This window comes from Microcaecilia unicolor, chromosome 1 (assembly GCF_901765095.1).
Source record: "Microcaecilia unicolor chromosome 1, aMicUni1.1, whole genome shotgun sequence".
Taxonomy (NCBI): domain Eukaryota; kingdom Metazoa; phylum Chordata; class Amphibia; order Gymnophiona; family Siphonopidae; genus Microcaecilia; species Microcaecilia unicolor.
This window is the reverse complement of record NC_044031.1, coordinates 444,423,702-444,446,751: the sequence shown is the minus strand read 5'-3', so window position 1 is coordinate 444,446,751 and position 23,050 is coordinate 444,423,702. Positions and strand designations below refer to the sequence as shown.

Here is a 23,050-nt window from a genome sequence, read left to right as displayed (position 1 = left end):
ATGTCCTCTGTTGCTGAGTGACAGTCATGTCCTAGATGCGCATGACAACAATGTGTTGTGCCTTTTTTTTTTTTTTTTTTTTAAGACATTGACCTGTGCTGATTTTTAACATCACTGTTATGAGCTGAAGTTTTATTTATTTATTTTTTATTGGTTTTAGTGAAATGTATATAGTACATAACAATAACAAAAAAAAAACTGATGTTTTATGGCAGTGTCTGGGCTGCTGTTTCAGGCAGTGCCCTGGGCCTGATATTTTCATGACAGTGCTTTGGGACTGCTTTTGGCTGCCATTGTTTTCTGCAGATTTTGGACAGCAGTGTCTTCTGCTGCTGGTTGGCAGCATCTTCCTGTCCAGCCGAGTCGCAACAGTTTCCTGTATTCATGGTTTTGGCATTTGTTGGTCATATCCGCCTGAGTCTATTTTCTCATGGTTACATCAATTGCCTGGGTTACACAGCTCTGTTAGCTATCTATGTGGCTTACTGTTGTCATTTTCCCAGGTCATTTTCTTTAACTTCTATATCAGTGTCATCGTTCATGGGCCGTGTAGATTTCTTAGCTGTATCAACTAGCAGCATGGTGCCACTAGACTTCCCCTTGTGCCTTTTTTCTGTTTTCATGTTATGCCTTTTCCAGAAACTTAGCCAGGTGCCACAGCAATTTTGATGACCTAACAAATACTCTTTTGGCTGCTTCTATCTCAGCTTCATCTATTGTCTATGAGACATGGATACAGTTGTACTGGCTCTGATACAGCAGCGTGTAGGATATGTTTGGGGTATACACGGAAATAGCTTTAAATTCAGGCTTGACTCGAAGTGCAGCATCCCCATACGCAGTTTCAGATTAAACTTAGTTATGGCTCTGGATGCAGCATCCTCTTCTGGGAAGTCAGACACAGCATCCTCAAGAGTGAATTTGGATGAGGCATCAGTTGCATCATGAACAGGAGTGGTTTCAATGACAGCTTTGTGTTCTTTTTTACTCGTGTGTAGGAACACCATCTGTGGCTGCATTCATGGCACCAGTTACTGCTTTCGTCCTTTCTCATTCTCTAGCACAATGGCGATGTCATGTCAGCTTTGACAACTGTGTTATTACAAATACAGTAAAGTCTCAATTATCTGACATAAACGAGATCAGCCTGTTGTCAGATAAATGGAAAAACGGCTAACACGTCACATTGAAAATGCATAGAAAATGTGTATTTCAAGCACTTCAGTGAAAGCAGGATCTCAGTAACCAAGAAAACCAAGTGTTGCAGTGAAAACAGAGACATGAAGCAAATCCAAACAGAAGTAGGTCTGCTCTTCATATGTCAGGAAAGGGTAAAAAAAAAAATCGCAGTGATGTAACCAGAGGGGGCCATCAGATATGCTGGATGGTCAGATTAGTGAAGATCGGATAATCGAGACTGTATAGTAGCTGAAATAGATGCCAGTGTCACTGGCTTCTGTTGCTGCCTCTAGAGCACTGACTCCAGCAATGGCATTGGCTATAAAGACTGCATGTATGGCACTGGCTTTAGGTGTGGAACTGCCTGTGAGGTGCAGGCTACCGCAGTCTCCTTGGAGGGATGCGGTGTGTAGATTTCACAGCACATGGGACATTAGCTACAGTGACCACCTGCATAGAGTGGGCTGCAGCGCCAGACTGCAAGATGCTGGCTACAGCAGAAGCCTGATAGGTGCTGGCTACAGTGTACTGTAGGGTATTGACTATAGCGGTCACCTTTGGGGCCTTGACACCAGTTGCTTGTATATGCTGGGGTCTGTAGTTGCCTGTTCAACAGTGCTTAAGGCTCTGTCTACATCGGATGCCTGTAGGGCCCTGACTGCAGTAGGTGCCCATAGAGCATTGACCACGGCAAATGACCGAATAGTGTTGGCTAAAGCAGATGCCTGTAAGGCATTGGTGACAGCAGATGCCTGTATGGTGTGGTCGTCAGTAGACCTCTATATTCTTCTCACTAAGGTGCAAGCCTATATCTTTCTAATTACAACTGGTGCTTCCAGTCTTCCTGTTGTCACTCCCCTTTGTAATTCTTCAGCTCTTTCAGTCTCCCATGGTGCTTGGAGACTCTAGCATACTGTTTTCCTTCGTGTTGCTGGATGTCTCTTATACCTCGCCTACTTTGACCTTGGTTTGACATGAGTTTTTCTATTTGCTACTCTTGTTCAGACCATATAGTTCATATATCCTGCAGCTTAGCTGTTTGCACTATGTTCTGAGGGCCACAGAGGCCTTGGCCAGCACGGTTACATAACTTCAAAGGTCTGTGAAGTTGAGACCCATGGAATTGGGTTCATCCTATGGATTTTTCTCCCTATTTAGCCTGTTTGTCTCTCTTGCTTCCTTCACTTTTTCAGGCCTTTTGTTCCTGTATCCACAGGGGAGTTATCTACAGACCTCCTGCGCAAACGAAGAAGTTAGACAAGGATCTGATAGAAGATATTCAAAAGATTGGTATGAAAGGGGAGGTGCTACTGCTGGGAGATTTCAATTTGTCTGACGTGGATTGGAACGTCCCGTCTGCGGAATCGGAAAGAAGTAGGGAGATTGTGGATGCCTGTCACCTTGCTCAGACAAATGGTGACGGAACCCACGAGGGAAGGGTCAATGCTGGATCTAGTGCTCACTAATGGAGGTAGTGTTTCCGATATCCGGGTGAGTGCCACCTATGTAATAGTGATCATCACACCGTATGGTTTGATATAAGGGCGAAGGCGGAGTGCAGACGCATAAAACTCAAAGTACTGGATTTCAGACATACTGATTTTGATAAAATGGGGGAATACCTGAAGGAGCTGTTGGCGTGGGAAGGCATAGGTAGGAGAAGTAGAAAACCAGTGGTCCAAGCTAAAGGCTGCTATAAATATGGCGACTGATCTTTTTGTGAGGAAAGTAAACAAAAAGAAGAGAAGCAGGAAGCCTATATGGTTCTCCAAACAAGTAGCTGAAAAAATAAGAGCAAAAGAGGCTTTGTTCAAGAAATACAAAAGAACGCAACGAGAGGATCACGGAAAAGATTATCGGATTAAACTGAAAGAAGCGAAGAGAGAAATACGGCTAGCAAAAGCGCGAGCAGAAGAAAAAATGGCTAAAGATGTAAAGAGAGGTGACGGCTTTTTTCAGATATATTGGAGAAAGGAGAAGAGATAGGAATGGAATTGCGAGACTGAAAGATAATGAGAATGGCTATGTGGAGAGTGATGAAGATAAAGCGAACGTGCTAAACAATTTCTCTTCGGTGTTCACGGAGGAAAATCCTGGAGAAGGACCGTGGTTGGCTGCCGAGGGAACATCTGGGAATGGAGTGGATACTGCGCCGTTTGCGGAAGAAAGAGTTTATAAACAGCTGGAGAATCTGAAGGTGAACAAAGCTATGGGGCCGGAACATCCCAGGATACTAAAGGAGCTCAGAGAGTTCCTGGCGGGACCGCTTAAAGATTTATTTAATAGATCTTTAGAGATGGGAGAGGTTCCTCAAGATTGGAGACAAGCAGATGTGGTCCCTTTTCACAAAAGTGGAGACAAGGAAGAAGTGGGGAAACTACAGATCGGTAAGTCTCACGTTGGTGGTAGGAAAAATAATGGAGTCGCTGCTGAAAGAAAGGATAGTTAACTGTCTAGAAACTGACGGGTTACAGGACCCGAGGCAACATGGCTTTACCAAAGGAAAATCCTGCATGAGGGACGTGCGCTAGACATAATCTACTTGAACTTCAGCAAAGCCTTTGATACAGTCCCCCACAGAAGACTCGTGAATAAGCTGAAAGGGTTGAACTTAGGAACGAAAGTGGTGAACTGGATAAGAAACTGGTTGACCGACAAGTGGCAGAGGGTGGTGGTAAATGGAATCCGCTCAAAGGAAAGGAATGTGAGCAGTGGAGTTCCTCAGGGGTCGGTGCTGGGGCCTATTCTGTTTAATATATTTGTGGGAGATATTGCTGAAGGGTTGGAAGGAAAGGTGTGCCTTTTTGTGGATGACACGAAAATAGCCAATAGAGTGGATACCCTGGAGGGAGTAGAAACGATGAGAAGGGATCTCCGAATGTTAGAAGAATGGTCGAGGGTCTGGCAGTTAAAATTTAATCTTAATTCTAATAGGGGATATATATATATAATAGGAGGTACCTAAAACATCAACAACATCAAGTCCCGTTGGTGAGTAGCTGTTACAATGTATATCTATAAGGATTGTATTCATTTGAAAAGTGATTGTTAGATTGTTAGTTGCCTATGTTATTGTGTTTTTTTCTGTTTGCTGATATGTTATAGGTGATAAGGGATGGTTCCCCCTAAGGAAGAGCTACGAAATGCGGTCTCGCATTGGGGAACTTTGGAGTATACCAACTATGTGGGTTTAATTTACTTATCCCTGGAAGCCTCCCACTTACCTGAAGCATTCTTTGGCTGCCTTTAATTTAAAGGTTTGACCGTGTGCAGGAGGATCACAGAAGATTTGTGTGACTTTGCAATTCCCAGTGTTTCTCTGTGGTTTTTTTTTATCACAGGGACAAGAACAGTGGCTTCAAATTGCAATGGAGTTTTTTTCTTTCTTCACTTGAGAACTTGTTGGATACAAAGATCAGCAATGTTCAATATCTGCTACAATTATTAAGAACTGGGTTTCGTGTGCCCTTGTGTTTTTTTAGGGCTCATTGACTGATCTTTATTGAGATTGTCCTCTGATGATACACAGAGAATGAAGAAACTGCAATTTAGAGTTTGTTTAATGTTCTTTGTGGATTTACAGATGTGATCAGGGTATAAGTTTGGTGTGGATGGCAGTGTGAGTGAATTGCAGGGATATTATTTGGTAATTCTTTTAATGCACTGGTTTATTTTCACTAATAAAGATTTTGTAATTTATATAGAACAGGAGTTAAAATTTAATGCCAAAAAGTGTAGAGTGATGCACTTGGGGTTCGGAAACCGAAAAGAGAGATACCGGATAGGAGGGGAGAGATTAGTAAGCTTGACTCAGAAGAGAGACCTTGGGTTGTTGGTGTCGGAGGATCTGAAGGTGAAGAAACAATGCGACAAGGCGATGGCCGTGGCCAGAAGGATGCTAGGCTGTGTAGAGAGGGGCATAGCCAGCAGAAGAAAGGAGGTGTTGATGCCCCTCTACAAGTCGTTGGCGAGGCCCCACTTGGAGTATTGTGTTCAGTTTTGGAGGCCGTATCTTGCTAAAGATGTAAAAAGACTGGAAACGGTGCAAAGAAAAGTTACGAAAATGGTATGGAATTTGCTTTGCAAACCGTACGAGGAGAGACTTCCTGACTTGAGCATGTATATCTTGGAAGAAAGGAGAAACAGGGGTGATATGATACAGATGTTCATATATTTGAAAGGTATTAATCCGCAAACAAACCTTTCCCGGAGATGGGAAGGCGGTAGAACTAGAGGAAATGAATTGAGGTTGAAGGGGGGCAGACTCAGGATTAATGTCAGGAAGTATTTTTTCACGGAGAGGTTGGTGGATATGTGGCATGCCCTCCCGCGGGAGGTGGTGAAGATGAAAACGGTAATGGAATTCAAACATGTGTAGGATAAGCACAAAGGAATCCTATTTAGAAGGAATGGTTCCGTGGAATCTTAGTGAAGATTAGGTGGCGACGCCGGTAATTGCAAACAAAACGGGAGCTGGGCAGACTTCTACGGTCTACGCCCTGATCGTGACTGAATAGATAAGGGATGGGCTGGAGTGCAAATTTAAGGGGCTTTGATGTTAGCTTCAGAACTTAGTACAAAAACAGTACTGGGCAGACTTCTATGGTCTGTACCCTGAGAAAGGCAAGGACAAATCAAACTCTGGTATACATATAAAGTATCACATACCATGTAAAATGAGTTTATCTTGTTGGGCAGACTGGATGGACTGTACAGGTCTTTATCTGCCGTCATTTACTATGTTATATTTTTCTTATCTGAATATTAGGGTTTAACTGTCCGAGTATGGCCGCCTAGGCCATTCAACCAGACTCTTGCCGTTTGACTCAGGTTTTGCTGGCTCTTCTTCTTTGTTTTATTGTTCCGGGACCTTTATTCAGTGTACTGCTTGATTTACTACTAGTACTTATCATTTCTATTGCGCTACTAGATGTACGCAACGCTGTACATTTGAACATGAAGAGACAGTCCCTGCTCGACAGAGCGTACAATCTAATTTCCTGCTTTCCATGCTTCAGCACCTTTGACTCTTTTTTTTTGGAGATTCAGTGTTCCCTTCATAAGCTGTCCTTGACTGTGGGTTGTTTTTGTGCAACATCCTTAAGAGTTACCTGTTTGGGCCATCTGGTAGTCCACACATGTCTTTCATTTTCTCCAGTGCATTCCTACCTTGTCGTAGAACTCCTATATGATTCCTCTTCCATAGCCTTTGTTCTTCCTTTGTATTTTTTCCAGGGAGACATTCTTGTTCTGTTTATTGACAGAAGATCTTCTCCATTCTGCATTTTTTAGTCCTGTCCTATTAGTGATACTGCTTTGCTACATCCCATTAGTCTGGACTGATCTAGTATGGATGAAAAGGAAGGAGAGATTATGTCTTACCTGATAATTTTCTTCTTTCCTTTAGTCCTACCAGACCAGTCCAGAGGCCCTCCTTATCTGATTTTCCTTAGGTCATATGTTATATGTTGATGTCATTTCTTCAACTTGCCATATCATTTGCTTTTATGTCACACGTCTCTTGACTTAGTGAAATATCTGTATGCCAGTTGAGTATGAGCCATACTCCATATTGCAAGTCAGAACACATTTCCCAACTCAGTGAAGTGTCTGTCCATCAGCTGAGTAGAAGCCACACTTCATATTACAGCCCAGGTCACATCTCGGTTAAATATCTATATGTCAGTTGAGTATGATCCACAACATTCTGCAACTAAGTCTGAGTAGCCTCATTGGTCCATTTTTAATGCTCTTCGTTGTAGGTGTCAAGAGCACCATTGCTTGGCTATTCAAAATACTGAACATTCCAGGCTGCGCAATAATCTTAAGGGGCGAATTGCTTGGAACTATTTTTCTCTGTCTCCTTCTGCTGGTAGATGGGCGTAACCTATTAATCTGGACTGGTCTGGTAGGACTAAAGGAAAACAAATGATCAGGAAGGACACAATTTCTTTTTTTTTAAACTATAAAACACTAAATGATTGTCTTTATTTGGTATTTAGATACAATTTCTGAATGTGTAAATCTGTCCACAACTCATCCCAACTTGTCAGCGGCCTGCCTGCAGTTCCTTTCAGTTCTCCTAGCTGAGGGAGGGAAACTGAAGATCCATGATGAACAATGTTCTCAGCAAAGTCGAACACTGACCATTCTACTAGATGAGGCTAAGGGAAATGTGTCACTAGGAAGCAGACTCTGTGAGTTAATTCTTCAGGTACGTATTTATGTATTTCAGTTATTTATATTGTAGTATTCAGACTGTCAGTTAAAATACTGAGAATATTTTTTTTAGATGGAAAAGGATTAATTCTTTTGACAGAAATATGCTTAAATGAAAATATATTTACCTTATATTTGGTTATGAATCCTGCTTATAAACATTCATACCATGAACATCTTTTTATTCATTAAGATGGGCTGCTAATTACAGAATTATTCTCAAGACTAGCAACAGTTCAGTTCTTGGTTAGAAATATTTTTAGATATTCATATCTTTAGGAAACTCCTTAGCTGTCATTAATATTGTAGCTTAGATTAATTGTATGGTAACCAGAAACAACCTAAGCTATTACTGCAAAGAATATCTTTCATGCTGTTTTAACAGGCAGCCTTAGAGTCCATGTAAAAGTTGAAAAAAGGTGGTGAACTGATTTAAATATCCCAACATGGGAGCAATCTGGTTCAACTGCTTGACATCTTCAGTGAGTGATGTGGTAGCAACATTCTCAGGTTTTTTTGTTTTTTTTGAGACATTCCAAACACAACGGAGTACAGATTTTTTTATTTGTCTTTTGCCAATTCCTGCCCATACTAGCCATTACATCCAGGGCCCTTAACAGTTTTTGTTATTTTACAGTGAAATTTATCACTGATTTTTTTGTGTGGTTTTTCTTCCACATTTTTATCTCTGTGCACCTTTTGCTCCCCCATGTGATCTGGTGCATGATAGCTCATGCTCACTTTCCCCACCCAATGCTGGACTTAGCATATTGAATTAAGCATGGGTTAGTGATGGAAATCCCGTGGGCATTCGCAGTGGATGATTGCTACCTCCTGATTAGTTGGTCTCTTCTTGAATGCTGATGGTGAATCTAATGCTTGTAAGACGTGGATCCGTAAGGAGCAGTATTTTTAGTTTTTTTGCATTCCTGATACAGTATGAAGGTAATTTCATAAAGGGGTTTCCAAGTGGACTGTAAAGCATGTTTTACAAGGAAGAAATAAAAAAAGACTTTCATAAAATTACACAAACCACTAGGGGTCATCGGTGCCAATTTGAATTCAGGGCAATACCTGGAGCAGAGGGGGGCTACTTCTGTATCAGACCACAAGGGGGATCCCCAGGTGAGTGATGGGGTATGGAGGGTTGCATTGTGAGGGGGGGGGGGGGCTTTAAAGGAGGGTCAGATTGGAGATACAAGGTGGAGTTTGATCTGGGCAGTGAAGTTCCAGGTGATATACTGCTGTGACTTTTTATTTTTTTTTTACTTTGGCTCCACACTAAGTGTTTGCTCTGTGCACAAAATTAAGGGCAGATACTTGGCACATCCCTTGCACTTACCACACTGGCTTTGCACTTACCACATCTTACCTTTTGCAGTTATGGAGTGCTAAGTGTAAAAACATGCCACAGTTAGTAAAAGACCCCGATAGATGTCTAGGTTACCTTTGTAAAACAAGTGTGTGTTTCATACTTAGGCAGCCCACTTGTTCGACATTGTTAGTCAACACACATGAAGAAGCTATTGTTCTGATGTTTGTTTTTTCTTTTGCGTAGATTGATTCAACTTTTTCTGCTAGAAATTCTTCTTGTGCAGCCATTCTCCTTTTTAGGTGATGTACTAAGTTCACAAACATTCTACTCTTCTAACTGCAGCCCAGATATGCACCTGGGGGGAGTAGCTGAAGAAAGAGCTGACAGGACGGGTAGATATAGAAGTGGAAAGATAGTGGTCCAAGCTGAAAGCAGCTGTAAATAAGGCAGTAGTAACAAACACAAGAGAAACAGGAAACCTATATGATTTTCCAACCAAGTGGATGAAAAAATAAAGTCAAAAGAGGCGGTATTCAAGAAATACAGAATGCTACAAGAGGACCATGGAAAAGATTACTAGTTAAAACTCAAAGAAATGAAAAGGGAAATCAGGCTAGCAAAAGCACAGATGGAAGAAAAATGGCTAAAGATGTAAAGGGAAGGTGACAAGACCTTTTTCAGATGTTGTGAAAGGAGGAAGGTTAGAAATGGAATTATAAAGTTGAAAGATGCTGAGAACAGCTATGGGGAGAGTAATGAGGAAAAAATGGACATGCTAAACAATTCTGTTTTGTGTTCATAGAGAAAAATCATAGAAAAAGACTGTGTGTATGGGAATGGAGTGGATATTGCACCATTCAAAGAAGAAAGTGTTTATGGACAACTTGAAAAACTCAGTGGACAAAGCTAAGGGGTCGGAAAATAATGGAGGTGCTGTTGAAGGAAAGGGTAGTGAACTTTATAGTATCTAACAGGTTGCAAGATCTGAGACAATATGGTTTTACCAAAGAAAAATCCTGCCAAATGAATTTGATTTCTTTGACTGGATGACTATAGAACTGAACAAAGGACATGCACTAGATGTATTCTACTTGGATTTCAGCAAAGCCTTTGATATGGTTCCTCACAGGAAAACCATGAATGAGTTGAGCAGGCTGAAAAGAGGTTAACTGGATTAGAAACTGGTTGACTGTTGGACGACAGAGTGTGGTGGTAAATGGAATCTGTTTAGAGGACTGAAAGGTGAGTAGTGGAGTGCCTCAGGGATCAGTGCTATTCTTTTTTTAACATATTTGTGAGTGACATTGTTGAAGGGCTAGAAGGAGAAGTTTACCTTGTTGCAGATGACACAAAGATTACCAACAGAGTTGACTCCCTAGAGGGAGTGGTAAACATGAGAAGAGATCTCCAGAAATTAGAAGAATGATCTAAGGTCTGGTCAAGTGTACAGCACTGCGTATGTCTAGTAGCGCTTTAGAAGTGATTAGTAGTAGTGGTAGTTAAAACTTAATGTGAAGCAGTGCAGTGTGATGCACTTGGGATGTAGAAATCCAAAAGAGATATACAAGATAAGAGGTGAGAAACTGATGAGCACATTTCAGGAGAGGGACCTTGAGGTTATAGTGTCTGAGGATCTCAAGGAGGTGAAACAACGTATCAAGGTGGTGGACGTAACCAGAAGGATGCTAGACTGCTTAGGGAGAGGTATAACTAGCAGAAGAAAGGAGGTGTGGATACCTGTTTTAAGTCATTGGTGAGATCACACTTGGAATATTGTATTCAGTGTTGGAAGCCATGTCTCACTAAGGACATAAAAAGACTTGAAGCGGTTTAGAGAAAAGCGACAAAAATTGTATGGAGTTTGCGCCACAATTGGGCTTATTTTCATAACAGAAGAATGTCTAAAAAGTGGCATAAAGCAGCATTTGGACGTTTTTCACACAAACACGTCCAAATCAGTGTTTTCAAAACCTATTTCTAAATGTTTTTCTATGAAGTCCGTCAGAAGTGCGTCCAAATCTCAAAGGGGCATGTCGGGGGCGTGTTCGGGCCGGGACTTGGGCATTCCTAAGATTTAGATGTTTTTCAATCATAATGGAACAAAACAAAACCGTCCTGGACTAAAACTAAGACGTTTTGAGCTAGACCTGTTTTTATAATGAATAATGCACCAAAAGGTGCCCTAATTAACCAGATGACCACTAGAGGGAATCAGGGATGACCTCCCCTTATTCCCCCAGTGGTCAGTAACCCTCTCTCACCCCCAAAAAATGTGATGAAAAACATTACTTGCCAGCCTCAGATATTATACTCGGGTCCATTAGAACAGCATGTAGGTCCCTGGAGTAGTCTAGTGTTGGGTGCAGTGCGCTGCAAACAGGTGGACCCAGGCTCCTACCTCCCCCTACCTGTTACACTTGTGGAGGAAACTGAGCCCTCCAATACTCACCAGAAACCCACTGTACCCACATATAGGTGCCCTCTTCACCTGTTAGGGTTATGGTAGTAGTGTACAGTTGGGGGTAGTGGGTTTTGGGGAGCTCAGCACACAAGGTAAGGGATCAATGGTGAGATGTGTACCTGGGAGCATTTTAAGAAGTCCACTGCAGTTCAATAGGGTACCCTATTGCTTTCCTGGGATGTCAGGGGGACCAGTGTACTAAAAATGCTGACTCCTCCTACATCCCAATGGCTTGAGTTTGTGCGTTTTGCACTTGGAGGTTTCTTTTTTTTTTTAATAGACCAAAAAACAAAACATCCGTATCACAAACCCTTGTTTGCAACAGTATTTTCAAAAACAAAAGATATTGTTTTTCTTTTTTGAAAATGACCTTCTTTCTTATTTGGATTTGGGACATTTTTTGCAAAACGTCCAAAGTCGGGCTTAAACATCATATCGAAAATGCCTCTCAATATGTATGAGAAGAGACTTGATGACCTGAGTTTTATACCCTAGAAGAAAGCAGGGTGATATGATACAGACATTTAAATATTTGAAAGGTATTAATATACAAACAAATGTTTTCCAGAGATAGGAAAGCAGTAGAACTAGAGGACATGAATCAAGGTTGTGGGGGAGGGGCTCAACAAGAGTAATGTGAGAAAGTACTATCACGGAGGGGATGGTGAAGACAAACTATAACAATTCAAAAATATATGTGATAAATACAAAATGATTCCTATTTGGAAAACAAAACTTAGTGGTACCTAGATGGCAACTCTAGTAATTGGGTAGACTTCTATGGTCTCTGCCCTGATTATGGTAGACAGACCTGGATGGTGTGAGCTTCAATGGCAGCCAGTGCCAAGCAGATTTCTAAGGTCTGTGCCCCGAAAATGGCAAGGACAGATCAAGATCAAGTATGCGTATGTTGAATGCAGCATATCATATGTTATGAGTTTTTTGTTGGGCACACTGGACAGATCATAAGGTCTGTATCTGCCATTATCTGCTTTCTTGCTATGCTTCTTCTACTAATACTGTCCCTAGTGGGCTCACAATCTAAGGTGTTTTTTGTAACTGGGGCAGTGGAAGGTTAAGTGACTTGCCCAGGGTCACAAGGAGCTACAGTGGGAATTGAACCCAGTTCCCCAGGATCTCAGCTCACTGTACTGACCATTAAGGTTACTCCTCTACTCCGCTCCTCAAAATACTTCAACAAGCAGCATCACTCTTAGCATGATCAGCTAGGAAGATAAAGTGTAGGAAAAAGAATAAACAATGCTTTTCAAATTTAAAACAAGCCAGATGGACAGTGGGTTTATTCATTTATTTATGGCATTTGTACCTCGTATTATCTCAAACATGTTCTGGTTCAGTGTTACATCAAACTTTTAAAGCAAATTACAATAAGAGAACTATAACAAAAATATAAAACAATAATAGGTAAAAACATCCAAGCAGTAAGATGACTTATTTCGAAATAACAAATTAAAAAAATAACAATCACCAACAGTGGTGAGGAATTCACTAAATAAGAATGCTTTCAACAATTTACGAAATTTCAAGTAGTCCGTAACATATCTGAGTGATTTTTGTAGGGAATTCCATTTCCTAGTAGCTTTATATGAGAAGCTTGCATCATGAATAGATCTGTAAGGAAGATTTTTTATAGCATGAAAACTGGAGGAGAAGACAGTGTTTCAACATCTGATGTGCATTACGTAAAGGTGATTGTAACAAGTATTAAAACTGAGACTTACAGAAGTGAGCAATACCTAGCACCTGATGCTCCATGAGCAAATGGTGCTAAAATGCTGAAGCTGTTAAATGGATTGATGCAGATGCCACCTTCATAATAGCAGCAGTATAGCTGAGGCCTTTTGAATCCTCTGGTAGCTTGGCGACCCTTTTCATATCAATTTTTTTTTTAATTTCTATGAATTTCCATTTGGGATTGGTTGAACCTTTTTCCTCCCTCAATTGCATCTAGTTTGTAGATGCCAGGCAGGATCCAGCATTATTTGTCATGTTATGTGACTCTCTCTTACCCTCGCACTCATGTAAGTGCCTGCTCCTAAGGTTAAATTAGTAATTTTTAAAGAATACAATTAGTTGTCAAATCTGGGAATTCCTTTGATGACAGTATTATTGAGAAAAGCATGAGTTTGCATGACTTTTTATAGGTGTATATTTTTTTACAGATGTGGTGGCCAGAATTGTACACAATATTTAAATTACGGTTGCACTATGGAATTATATAGATGCATTAGGATATTCTCTTTTTCTTCTCCATTTCTTTCTTAATAATTCATAACATTTTCTTTTATTTCTTGGCCCCTACTGCACACTGAGCAGAGCATTTCAACATATCTGTGATGACACCTAGATCCTTTACCTAGGTGATGACTTGTAATATGGAACCTTGCATCATGTAGCTATAGTTTGGGTTGCTCTTTTTTATGTTTATCATTTTGCACTTGTGCACATTAGATTTCATCTACCATTTGGATGTTCAGTATCCTAGTGTTGAAAAGTTGTCTTGCAATTTCCCACAATCCTCTTGTGATATGCTTTGTGTCATCTGCAAATTTAATCACCTCACTTGTTCCGTTTTCCAGATAATTGATTAATATGTTAAATAGCACCGGTCTTAGTACAGATTCCTGTGGCACTCCACTATTCACCCTCCTCCATTGAGAAAATCTTTACACATTGGAGTGGAGTGGCCTAGTGGTTAGAGCACCGATCTTGACATCCAGGGGTGGCCGGTTCAAATCCCATTGCTTCTCCTTGTGATGTTGGGCAAGTCACTTAACTCTCCATTGCATTAGGTACAAACTTAGATTGTGAGTCGTCCTGGGACAGGGAACTACCTAGTATACCTGAATGTAACTCACCTTGAGCTACTACAGAAAAAAGTGTGAATAAAAATCCCAATAAATAAATGTGTTCTTCTGCACCATTGCTCAGTGTTGGTTGGGGCGGTTGTGTTAGCAATTGGTGGGGTGGGGGAAGAGTGGGAAGGGAAGGGTGGGGTGAGTGGTTATGGGAGAGTATGTGTGGGTTCTGTGGGATTTCAGGAACCACTGCCAAGGTGATATTTTTTGAGGAGTATATGGGACTTACTGTTCTATGTGGATAATGCTGGGCAGATTTATACGGTCTGTGCCAGAGCCAGTGGTGGGAGGCGTGGTTGGGGGGCGGGGATAGTGCTGGGCAGACTTATACGATCTGTGCTCTGAAAAAGACAGGTACAAATCAAGGTAAGGTATACACAAAATGCGGCACATATGAGTTATCTTGTTGGGCAGACTGGATGGACCGTGCAGGTCTTTTTCTGCCGTCATCTACTATGTTACTATGTTGTGTTACTATGTGGTTTTATTGGTTGCAAGGGATGGTGAAGGTGTGACTTATGTCTGCTGGGAAGATGTTTGGTTTTTTTTCTTTCTTTCATAGCCTTGGGGTGGGAGCTGGGCACCCAAGGGCTAATATTACAGATAGATCTGTTTGCATTTATTTCTTTTCAGATGTGTCCTGAGTAAGGCCCTTGGGAACAAGGTACACCTTTTCTCCTGGAACATTTGTGGGGTCACTTCCCCAGTTAAAAGAGCCAATATTTTAATTGCTTTGAAAAGGCAGGAGATCCGGCTGTCCCTGGAAGAACATCTTAAGTTGCAGTTACAAAGGGAGGGGGACATACATTGTTCTACTTCAGAGTGTAGGGGTGGCGTAGCGGTCTGGTACTTAATCATTATCATGTCAGATAAAGTTAGTATTTAAAGACGTCAGAGGGCCATTATGTAGGTGTTCACTTCAATTTAAAGGGTAAGGTGTTTATTTTGGTATCCATTTATGGTCCTGTTGTTCTACCCACAATTGCTCTCCATATGCCAGAATTATGTAGATAACCCCCTTAGTATTGGCAGGAGATATGAACCTGGTGTTTGATCTGGATCATTCTTCCCCTAAGTCTGATGGATTCTTGCATGGTTATCGCTGGTTAGAACACTTTTGCAGACTCAATCCCTAGAAAGTTCACCCAGCATTTTGTTTCTTTGAATCTTTGTAGTCTTAGGTGTGTAACCTTAAAAGGTAAGCATATTGCGTATGCATCTGTTATTCTGATAAGGCTGGAGCTTAAAGGGACACATCAAGGCCCCCAAAAGTAAAGGCCATTGCAGTATCAGTTGCCCATTTTAGGTCTATATCTATTGAGGAGATTTAAAAACTGCAGTGAAGAAGGTTGTCTTCCTTGTTTAAAAGTAAATGAAAAGAAATTGGCAGTTCTCATTCTTTTTTGTAGACAGCTACATAAGTCTATGTGTGTGATGAACTTCATGTTTTAAAGAAACTTAGGGGATCTTTTACTAAAGCTTAGCTCAAGTTATCTGCAGCAGAGCCCATAGGAATAAAATGGGGCCTGCTGCAGATAACTCAAGCTAAGCTTTAGTAAAAGTCCACCTTAAGTTGTTAACTTAAAAGAGGTGTTCTCGGAAAACAGCAGTTCATCCTGTCTTACTACTACTACTATTTAGCATTTCTATAGCGCTACAAAGCGTACGCAGCGCTGCACAAACATAGAAGAAAGACGGTCCCTGCTCAAAGAGCTTACAATCTAGTAGACAAAAAATAAAGCAAACAAATCAATTAATGTGTAGAGGAAAGAGGAGAGGAGGTAGGTGGAGGCGAGTGGATACAAGTGGTTACGAGTCAAAAGCAATGTTAAAGAGGTGGGCTTTCAATCTAGATTTAAAGATGGTCAAGGATGGGGCAAGACGTAGGGGCTCAGGAAGTCTATTCCAGGCATAGGGCGCAGCAAGACAGAAGGAGCGAAGTCTGGAGTTGGCAGTAGCGGAGAAGGGAACACCGATCTTTCCAGGGCCCTCGCTCCAAGTGCCAGGGTTTCCAGGTGCTTTTTGGCTAGGATCAGGCGACCCTCAGGGGGAGGAATGCTGGCTTCGGCCCTGAGCGGAGGCCCTGAGTGGATCAGAGTGGACCTGGGAGTCACCCCAGAGAAGGCTGTAAAGGATATGCAGATGAGCTGCAAGTCCTCCACAGCACCTGAAAGGCAGCCGGTGGTAGAGCTGGGCACCTCTCAGCTGAGGAAGGCTTACCTGTCTTCCCTTCTCCCTAGTCACAGCTAACGTGTAGAACTGGTGGAGCTGTGGGGCTACCCCTGCAGAAGATTTTCTGTTCATGCTTAGTGGAAAGCTTTTGCCTTTCCATGAATCTCTTGAAGTTTCAAATGTATCCAATGTGACTCATGTGAGACTAATGAACTGTTGTCTTCATAAAACATCTGTTACAAGTAGTCAACTTCACTTTATTTTCAGATTATGTATGAGAAATATTTTGATGCCCAAAATTGTAATTGAAATTCTATTTGAGAGCAGTTTTAACATGTGTTTGCAGTAATTATATTGCGTTTACCTTATTCTTTGTAGAGCTATGAAGGAAAACTCTCTGAGGATGTGCTGAGACGAGCTTCTGCAAATGCCTTGATATTGTTGCTGGCTGTCAGCAAAACTGCCCAGAAGTATGCTTTACAAGGTAAAACTTCCATCTTACTGCCACAGTATATTGTAAAGAAAATCAAATCATTAAATAAGAACCAATATTTCATTTGTTTTGCCATTTTAATTTACTTTGTTCATGAGAAGGGCTTTTAAGCTAGGATCATTGGGATGGGTGAACAAAATCTTCAAGTAAAACATCAAATACCTCTATAGAAAAGGGGAAAAAAGGCCTATCCCGTGTTATTAGTTGAATGTCAGGTCCATAGAAAACAAAGCACATTTAATTAAAAACTGGCTTGAAGAACATTAATCTGGCTGCCTAATTCTTACAGAAACTTGGACATACTAATGAAGAACCATTTCTAAGAGAACTGTGCTCAACAGGTTATAAGATTAGGCTCTATCTGGGGAAATAATAAAAGGAGGCGGTGTAGCCATAATTCTTAAGGATCTTTTTGAATTGAACTTGCTAGACGTTAATACCCCAGAATACTAGCTTTTCATCTAAGTGACTGTTTTGAGGGAAATTTAACATGTGTGTTATTTATTGTTCTCCAGGAAAATAGTCTGTAGTCAAGAACTTTTCATGATTTTGTATTTAGGAGTTTTTTATATTCCAAAAATAATCTACTTTTAGATGAGTTTAATCTTCATCTGGAGAGGCATTCTGACTCTCAGATTTGCTTTCTTTATCTGCTTTGAACTATCAAATATTTCTCTCTCAACCCACTGATTAAATAGATCATCAGTTAGACTTAATCACTTTTATGCATGATCCATCTTTTAATATTTCTTTCAGATCCATCCTGGTCAGAAAAGTTATGGTCTGATCATTTCCTCTCTCAATTCATTCTTAATTTACAGCAGACAAATAGAAGAAAGGCTTAAAATGTTTATCAAAGCTATTATGTTAGAAAAAGGATTGATATTACTCGGTTCTAGGAGCACATTGATCTTAAGGCAGTCAGTGGTCCTGTATTCTATTGATAAATGGAATCAGGTGAAGAAGTTCCTAACATATTTGCTCCATTACTTAAAAAAAATTAATTTTGATAAACAGAGAAATAAATGCTTTAATTTAGATCTCTTACATTTGAAACGAAAATGTTATAAATTAGAAAAAACTTGGAAAAAGTTCCTAGTATGCAGAATAAAATAAATTGGAGAAAGGAGATCTGTAATTATAAACATAAACTGATGAGACAAGGAGAAATTATTACTCCAAGTACATTTGATAAGACTAGTCCAATTAGTAACTTCTTTGACTTGATATAGTAGCTGTGTCTTCCAATAATCCCCCTTCAGCTAATCAATTAGCAGATTATTTTCAAAATAAAGTCCAAACAATTAAGTATCAACTTGCTATTACTACCAATATAGCAGATTCAAATACAGTCACTAATACTAGAGATGATATACCTGTGTATCAACTTTGGACAGAATTTTGTAGTCCAAATCAGTCTGATCTGTTAGCATTGTTTACTAAATATTCTGATTCTTATTGTCAGTTAAATGTTTGCTTCCCTTTCTTAATGAAAAAGGCTCCATCTCAATTTAAGAATTTGTTCAGGATTGGCTACATAATCTTTTGTCTACTGGAAGTTTTCCATTCAGATGAGTGAGATTATCTTCTCCTATTGTGAAAGACTCCAAGTAACCATAGAACTTAGTATCAAATTACAAACCCATTGATTCAGTTCCACTATTTGTAAAATTCATGGATGGTCTTATAGCTAAGCAGTTGTCTTAGATGCCTACAATATCTTACATTTCTCTCAGTCAAGGTCAGGCCCAATTTTAGTACAGAAACAGTTGTGGATTCCTTGTTTTGATATGGCTCAGTCTATTGTAAGTGAGAGGTAAAGAGCACTGATACTCCAGTTGGATTTATCTAGTATGTTCGATTTAGTGGATCATGATATTCTTTTACAGTTGTTGGATAGTCTGAGGATAACTGGGAGTGTTGCATGTTGGTTTAAGAGATTTCTTGATATAACCTATAAAATTAAAATAGATGGTACCTTTTCAGACAGTTGGACCATCCCCAGTACAGTTCAACGTTTTCATACACACATTGGGGTTTACTTTGGAAAGTGCAGGTTTTCAAAATGTTATTTATGGTGATGACATCAGTTTTGTTTTCATTACCTTTTTCTCTGGATTTTTCTCAAATCGATATTTCTAACTGTATTAATCTTATTGAGAATTGGATGCTACAACAGTGGGAGACCAATAAATATAACAATAAATATAAATTAGCTCAAATTATTAAGATTCTAGGGGCCCTGTTTACTAAGACACACGCGGTTTTAGCACGTGCTAGTGCTAGAGATACCCATATATTGCTTTAGGTGTCTCTGATGTTAGTGCGCCTACAGCACGGCTTAGTAAACAGGGCCCTTGGAGTCTTATTTGATCATACAAATAAATTCATTAATAAAGAAAAACTTGATGAAAAAGTTAAGACGGATTTGAAAGTATTTTAGGTAGGCTGATTTTCTATTGCTAGTTATCTCAGATTGACTACCCTCTGAGCGGGAGTCCTCCAGCTGTATTGCTGCAAGTGCAGAGCGGTTCTTCAATATTGTGTTTTTAATTGCTAGGAACAGGTAGGTTCCCCTGGAGTTCTGCGAAGCTTGTCTGTCCCTCACAATTGAAAATGTGATAGTGAAACAGCATCCCCAACTGGCAGGACTGTAGGTGTTCCCTGCTGAAGTAGAGGGAACAGTGTTGACTATTTTAACACCATTTTTGGAATGCCCTAGCTTCTTATTAAACTGTAGTTTCACAGCTCCTAGAATCTAAAGTGGGGAGGTATTCATTTTGGGATAGTTAGCATGAAAGGACATATTGAATGCATAAATAGCCAGTGTGTGCATATTCAGATGACTGTATTTGCTTTAATGCAGCCCTTTGAGTGCATGCATTTATTTCTTCATGTTAGCAATCTGTAGTTAACAGCACACTGGGTTTTAATTCTCATTCTAAAATAGTCACATCAGTTTTAGTGCATTGTTTTTAATGTATAGGACCTAAATTTAGAATACAGTAAAAATTCAGAAATATATATTTTGCTAACATTTGGCAAGCAGATCCAAGCATAAATCAAATAAATCTGTTTTAATTATTACTACATGAATAAACCTCTTTACAAAACCTTACACCCCGTAAAAACCAGGGAATCACAGAACTCTGATTAGGTGATCTGAAGCCTAAAATAATTTTGTGCGTTCCTGCTAAAAAAAATAAGCTGTAAATGTGGAGGTGAGAAATTAGAATACAGTAAACTCTCGAGTAGGAAGGCAGCATATCTAAGTATAGAATGTTTTATAGTGAAGGTATAGATTCCCTTAAAATTGCTGGTTGTCTTAAATAACAATGCTTCACAAGTTGCTTAATCTTGGGGAATAATAGAGCAGCTTTCTTTGAGATGTTAGTTTCTTACACTAAAGATGTGCAATAACCATTCAAAGTTAACAGTGTGAAAGTCTTGTTAATATATTGGGTTTTTTTTTAATTGACTAACCTTTTTACTTGGTTTCATTCACATAGTCATGTGCCGTACTCATGGTTAGCTAGAATAGGTGTTTCACTTGTTTTCAAAATTTCTAAAATAATGTTGAGTAGAGAGGTGTGGTACCCATGTTAGTCCACTTTTGAAGGTAATCAATAGAAATAAAACAAAATAAAACATGGAAAAGGGAATAAGATGATATCTTTTTTATTGGACATAACTTAGTACATTTCTTGATTAGATTTCGAAGGTTGCCCTTCTTCGTCAGATGGGAAATAAGCAAGTGTTGGTAGATGACAGCATATATAAGTGAAACATCAAAGCATTTCAGTGACAATCTAGCAGGATGGGGGTGAATAGGTGAGAGACCAGGAGATATGCATGGGAACATCAAAGCATTTCAGTGACAGTCTTACAGGATGGGGGTGGATAGATGAGAGGAGGGTGACAAACAGAGCAATACAACTTTATGGTTTATAATGGGCTAGAAAAATAATGTTATAATGTTACATTTACTATAATTGTATACACTGTTTATATAACATTTTTGAAACTAAGTTTAAAACAAGCATTTGTCTGGGTCTCTTTCATTTAGTTGATCTTATAGATAGCTGTATGGAACAGATGAAGCATATTCATGCACAGCTGAACTTAGATTCCTTAAGACCAGGGAAAACTTTACAGAAAAAAAAGGTAAGCATATATTAAACTTAGTGTACAATGATTTTTAGTCAAGAAAGTTCAACTTATTTTTCCAGAAGTAGCTTATATTTCTCACCTAGCCATGATAAATGCCATGTTTGCTTATAAAAGGGATTTATTGCTTTAAAGAGGATTTAGGCTAGTGGAGACTTTGCTACCAAGTCGGACCCCAGGGCTGGATCATCACACATGAAACAGGCCTAAAGAATGGGAGCCAAATGGGCTGGAGAATTATGTGAAGAGACTGAGGGGCTGATGCAATAAGCTTAAGAACATAAAAATAGCCATACTGGATCAAACCAATGGTCCATCTAGCCCAGTATCCTGCTTCCAACAATGGCCAATCCAGGTCACAAGTATCTGGAAGAAACCCAGTTAGTACCAACATTCCATGCCACCAATCCCGGAGCAAGCAGTGGCTTCCCCCATGGCCATCTCAATAACAGACAAATTATCAACAGTTGAAATACATGTTAGTGATGAGATTATATTGGTACCCTACAAAAGTCCACTCTCAGCCTGATAAGAACAAGGCAGATTGCCTTTGTTGGAGGAATTGTGGACAAGAAGGAAGTTATGAACATTTATGGTGGGATTGCCTAAAGAGTCAAATTTTTTAAAATCAAATCTGAGCGCAGACTAGAGCGTGAGGCAATATTCTATGGCATCTAGACCTAGCTTGCACAAGAGTGTGGACAAACAAATGAAGGGTATGGTTCCACAATGACAAAATATGGATAAAAAGTGAGGAAATACAACAGTTGATGGAGAGACTGTATTTCACACCATTCAGTCTATATTAAATCGTAATCTATGGCAAAAGAGGTGTATGATACCAAATACCACCAATCTGTGGTAAAGAAGACTCGACACAGCCATGTTTCGGCAGTAAGCCTGCATCAGGATATCCAACAGACAAAAAATTAAAACTTAGTGTGTCATTACCATAAATGCAAAACATGTATATGTGTGTATGTATAAAAAGATATAGGGGTGTTTACTAAGCCACATTATAGATGCGTTAGCCTCTTCACCTACAATATCACTATAGGTGCCTACACGGTTAACGAGTGCTAAAATTGTAGACGCATTAAAAACGCTAACGCGTCTTAGTGAGGGCCCATAGTGATGAAACCTGTAAGTAAAAAAAAGGCACAGATATAAAATGCCATACATAAGATCCATCAATATTAAAAACCATACAAAAGGTCAATAAAAAATTGGAATTCATAACACATATGAATATCACAAAATATGTACAATATAATGGGTATAACCCTTTGCATTGAATGTAATATAAATTAACCTCTACAAAAACTAAAGCACAAAAATGTGAGGATAAAATATTAAAATAATGAAAACCTACCAAATCCACAGTGATAATTCTGACAAGCAGAAATAGCCTTGTTGGATGGGCTTGAAATTAACATCAAGGTAATTGCTAAAAACAGAACAATAGTATACATAAACTAGTAAAAACTGCCCGTTTCTTAAGGGAAGGAAATGGGCACTAGCAAGGCCATCCCCCACCCTCCCTCGCTGTTCCAGACTCTGCCCTCCCTCCGTTTTCACCCCCCTCCGCGTTACAGACCCCTGTACCCCCGTTCCGCGACCCTGTCGACCCCCCCCTTCTCAGCGAAACCGTCCCCCGCCGCTGTGGAGTACCTGTGCTGACGGGGGACCCCAAACCCTGTCAGCCGAAGTCCTGTGCTGGCCTTCACGGCATTGCTTCCTCAATGATCTTCTGTTGAAGTTCCTCTGCGTGCGCAGATGCACGCAGAGCAACTTCAACAGAAGATCATTGAAGAAGCAAAGCTGCGAAGGCCAGCACAGGACTTCGGCTGACGGGGGTTGGGGTCCCCCATCAGCACAGGTACTGGACGGCGGTGGGGGACGGTTTTTGGTGGGAAAGGGGGGTCGACAGGGTCGCGGAAGGGGGGTACAGGGAGCCGTAATGCGGGGGGGGGGGGGGGTGTTGAAATCAGAGGGAGGGCAGAGTGTGGAACTGACTGGGAGGTGCATGAGGGGACACGGGGTGTTCATGCTCGTCGGGTGGGGGGCGCGGGTTGGTGATGCGGCGAGGGGGGGGTCTGTGTTGCCCCGCTCCCTGCCACTTGCTCCGAAGTGGCTGGGAGCGGCACACTGACAGCTGATTCCGA

At 40.4% G+C, this 23,050-nt stretch overlaps 1 protein-coding gene across 1 annotated transcript in view; it reads left to right on the top strand.

The window, feature by feature from the left end:
* Positions 1–23,050, top strand: part of RTTN (rotatin) — a 478,682-nt gene that overhangs the window by 369,491 nt on the left and 86,141 nt on the right. Inside the window, exons 40-42 of the mRNA XM_030212687.1 lie at positions 7,182–7,393; positions 16,604–16,709; positions 20,785–20,882. Of these exons, the coding sequence (XP_030068547.1) occupies positions 7,182–7,393; positions 16,604–16,709; positions 20,785–20,882 (416 nt within the window). The remainder of the gene's footprint in view (positions 1–7,181; positions 7,394–16,603; positions 16,710–20,784; positions 20,883–23,050) is intronic.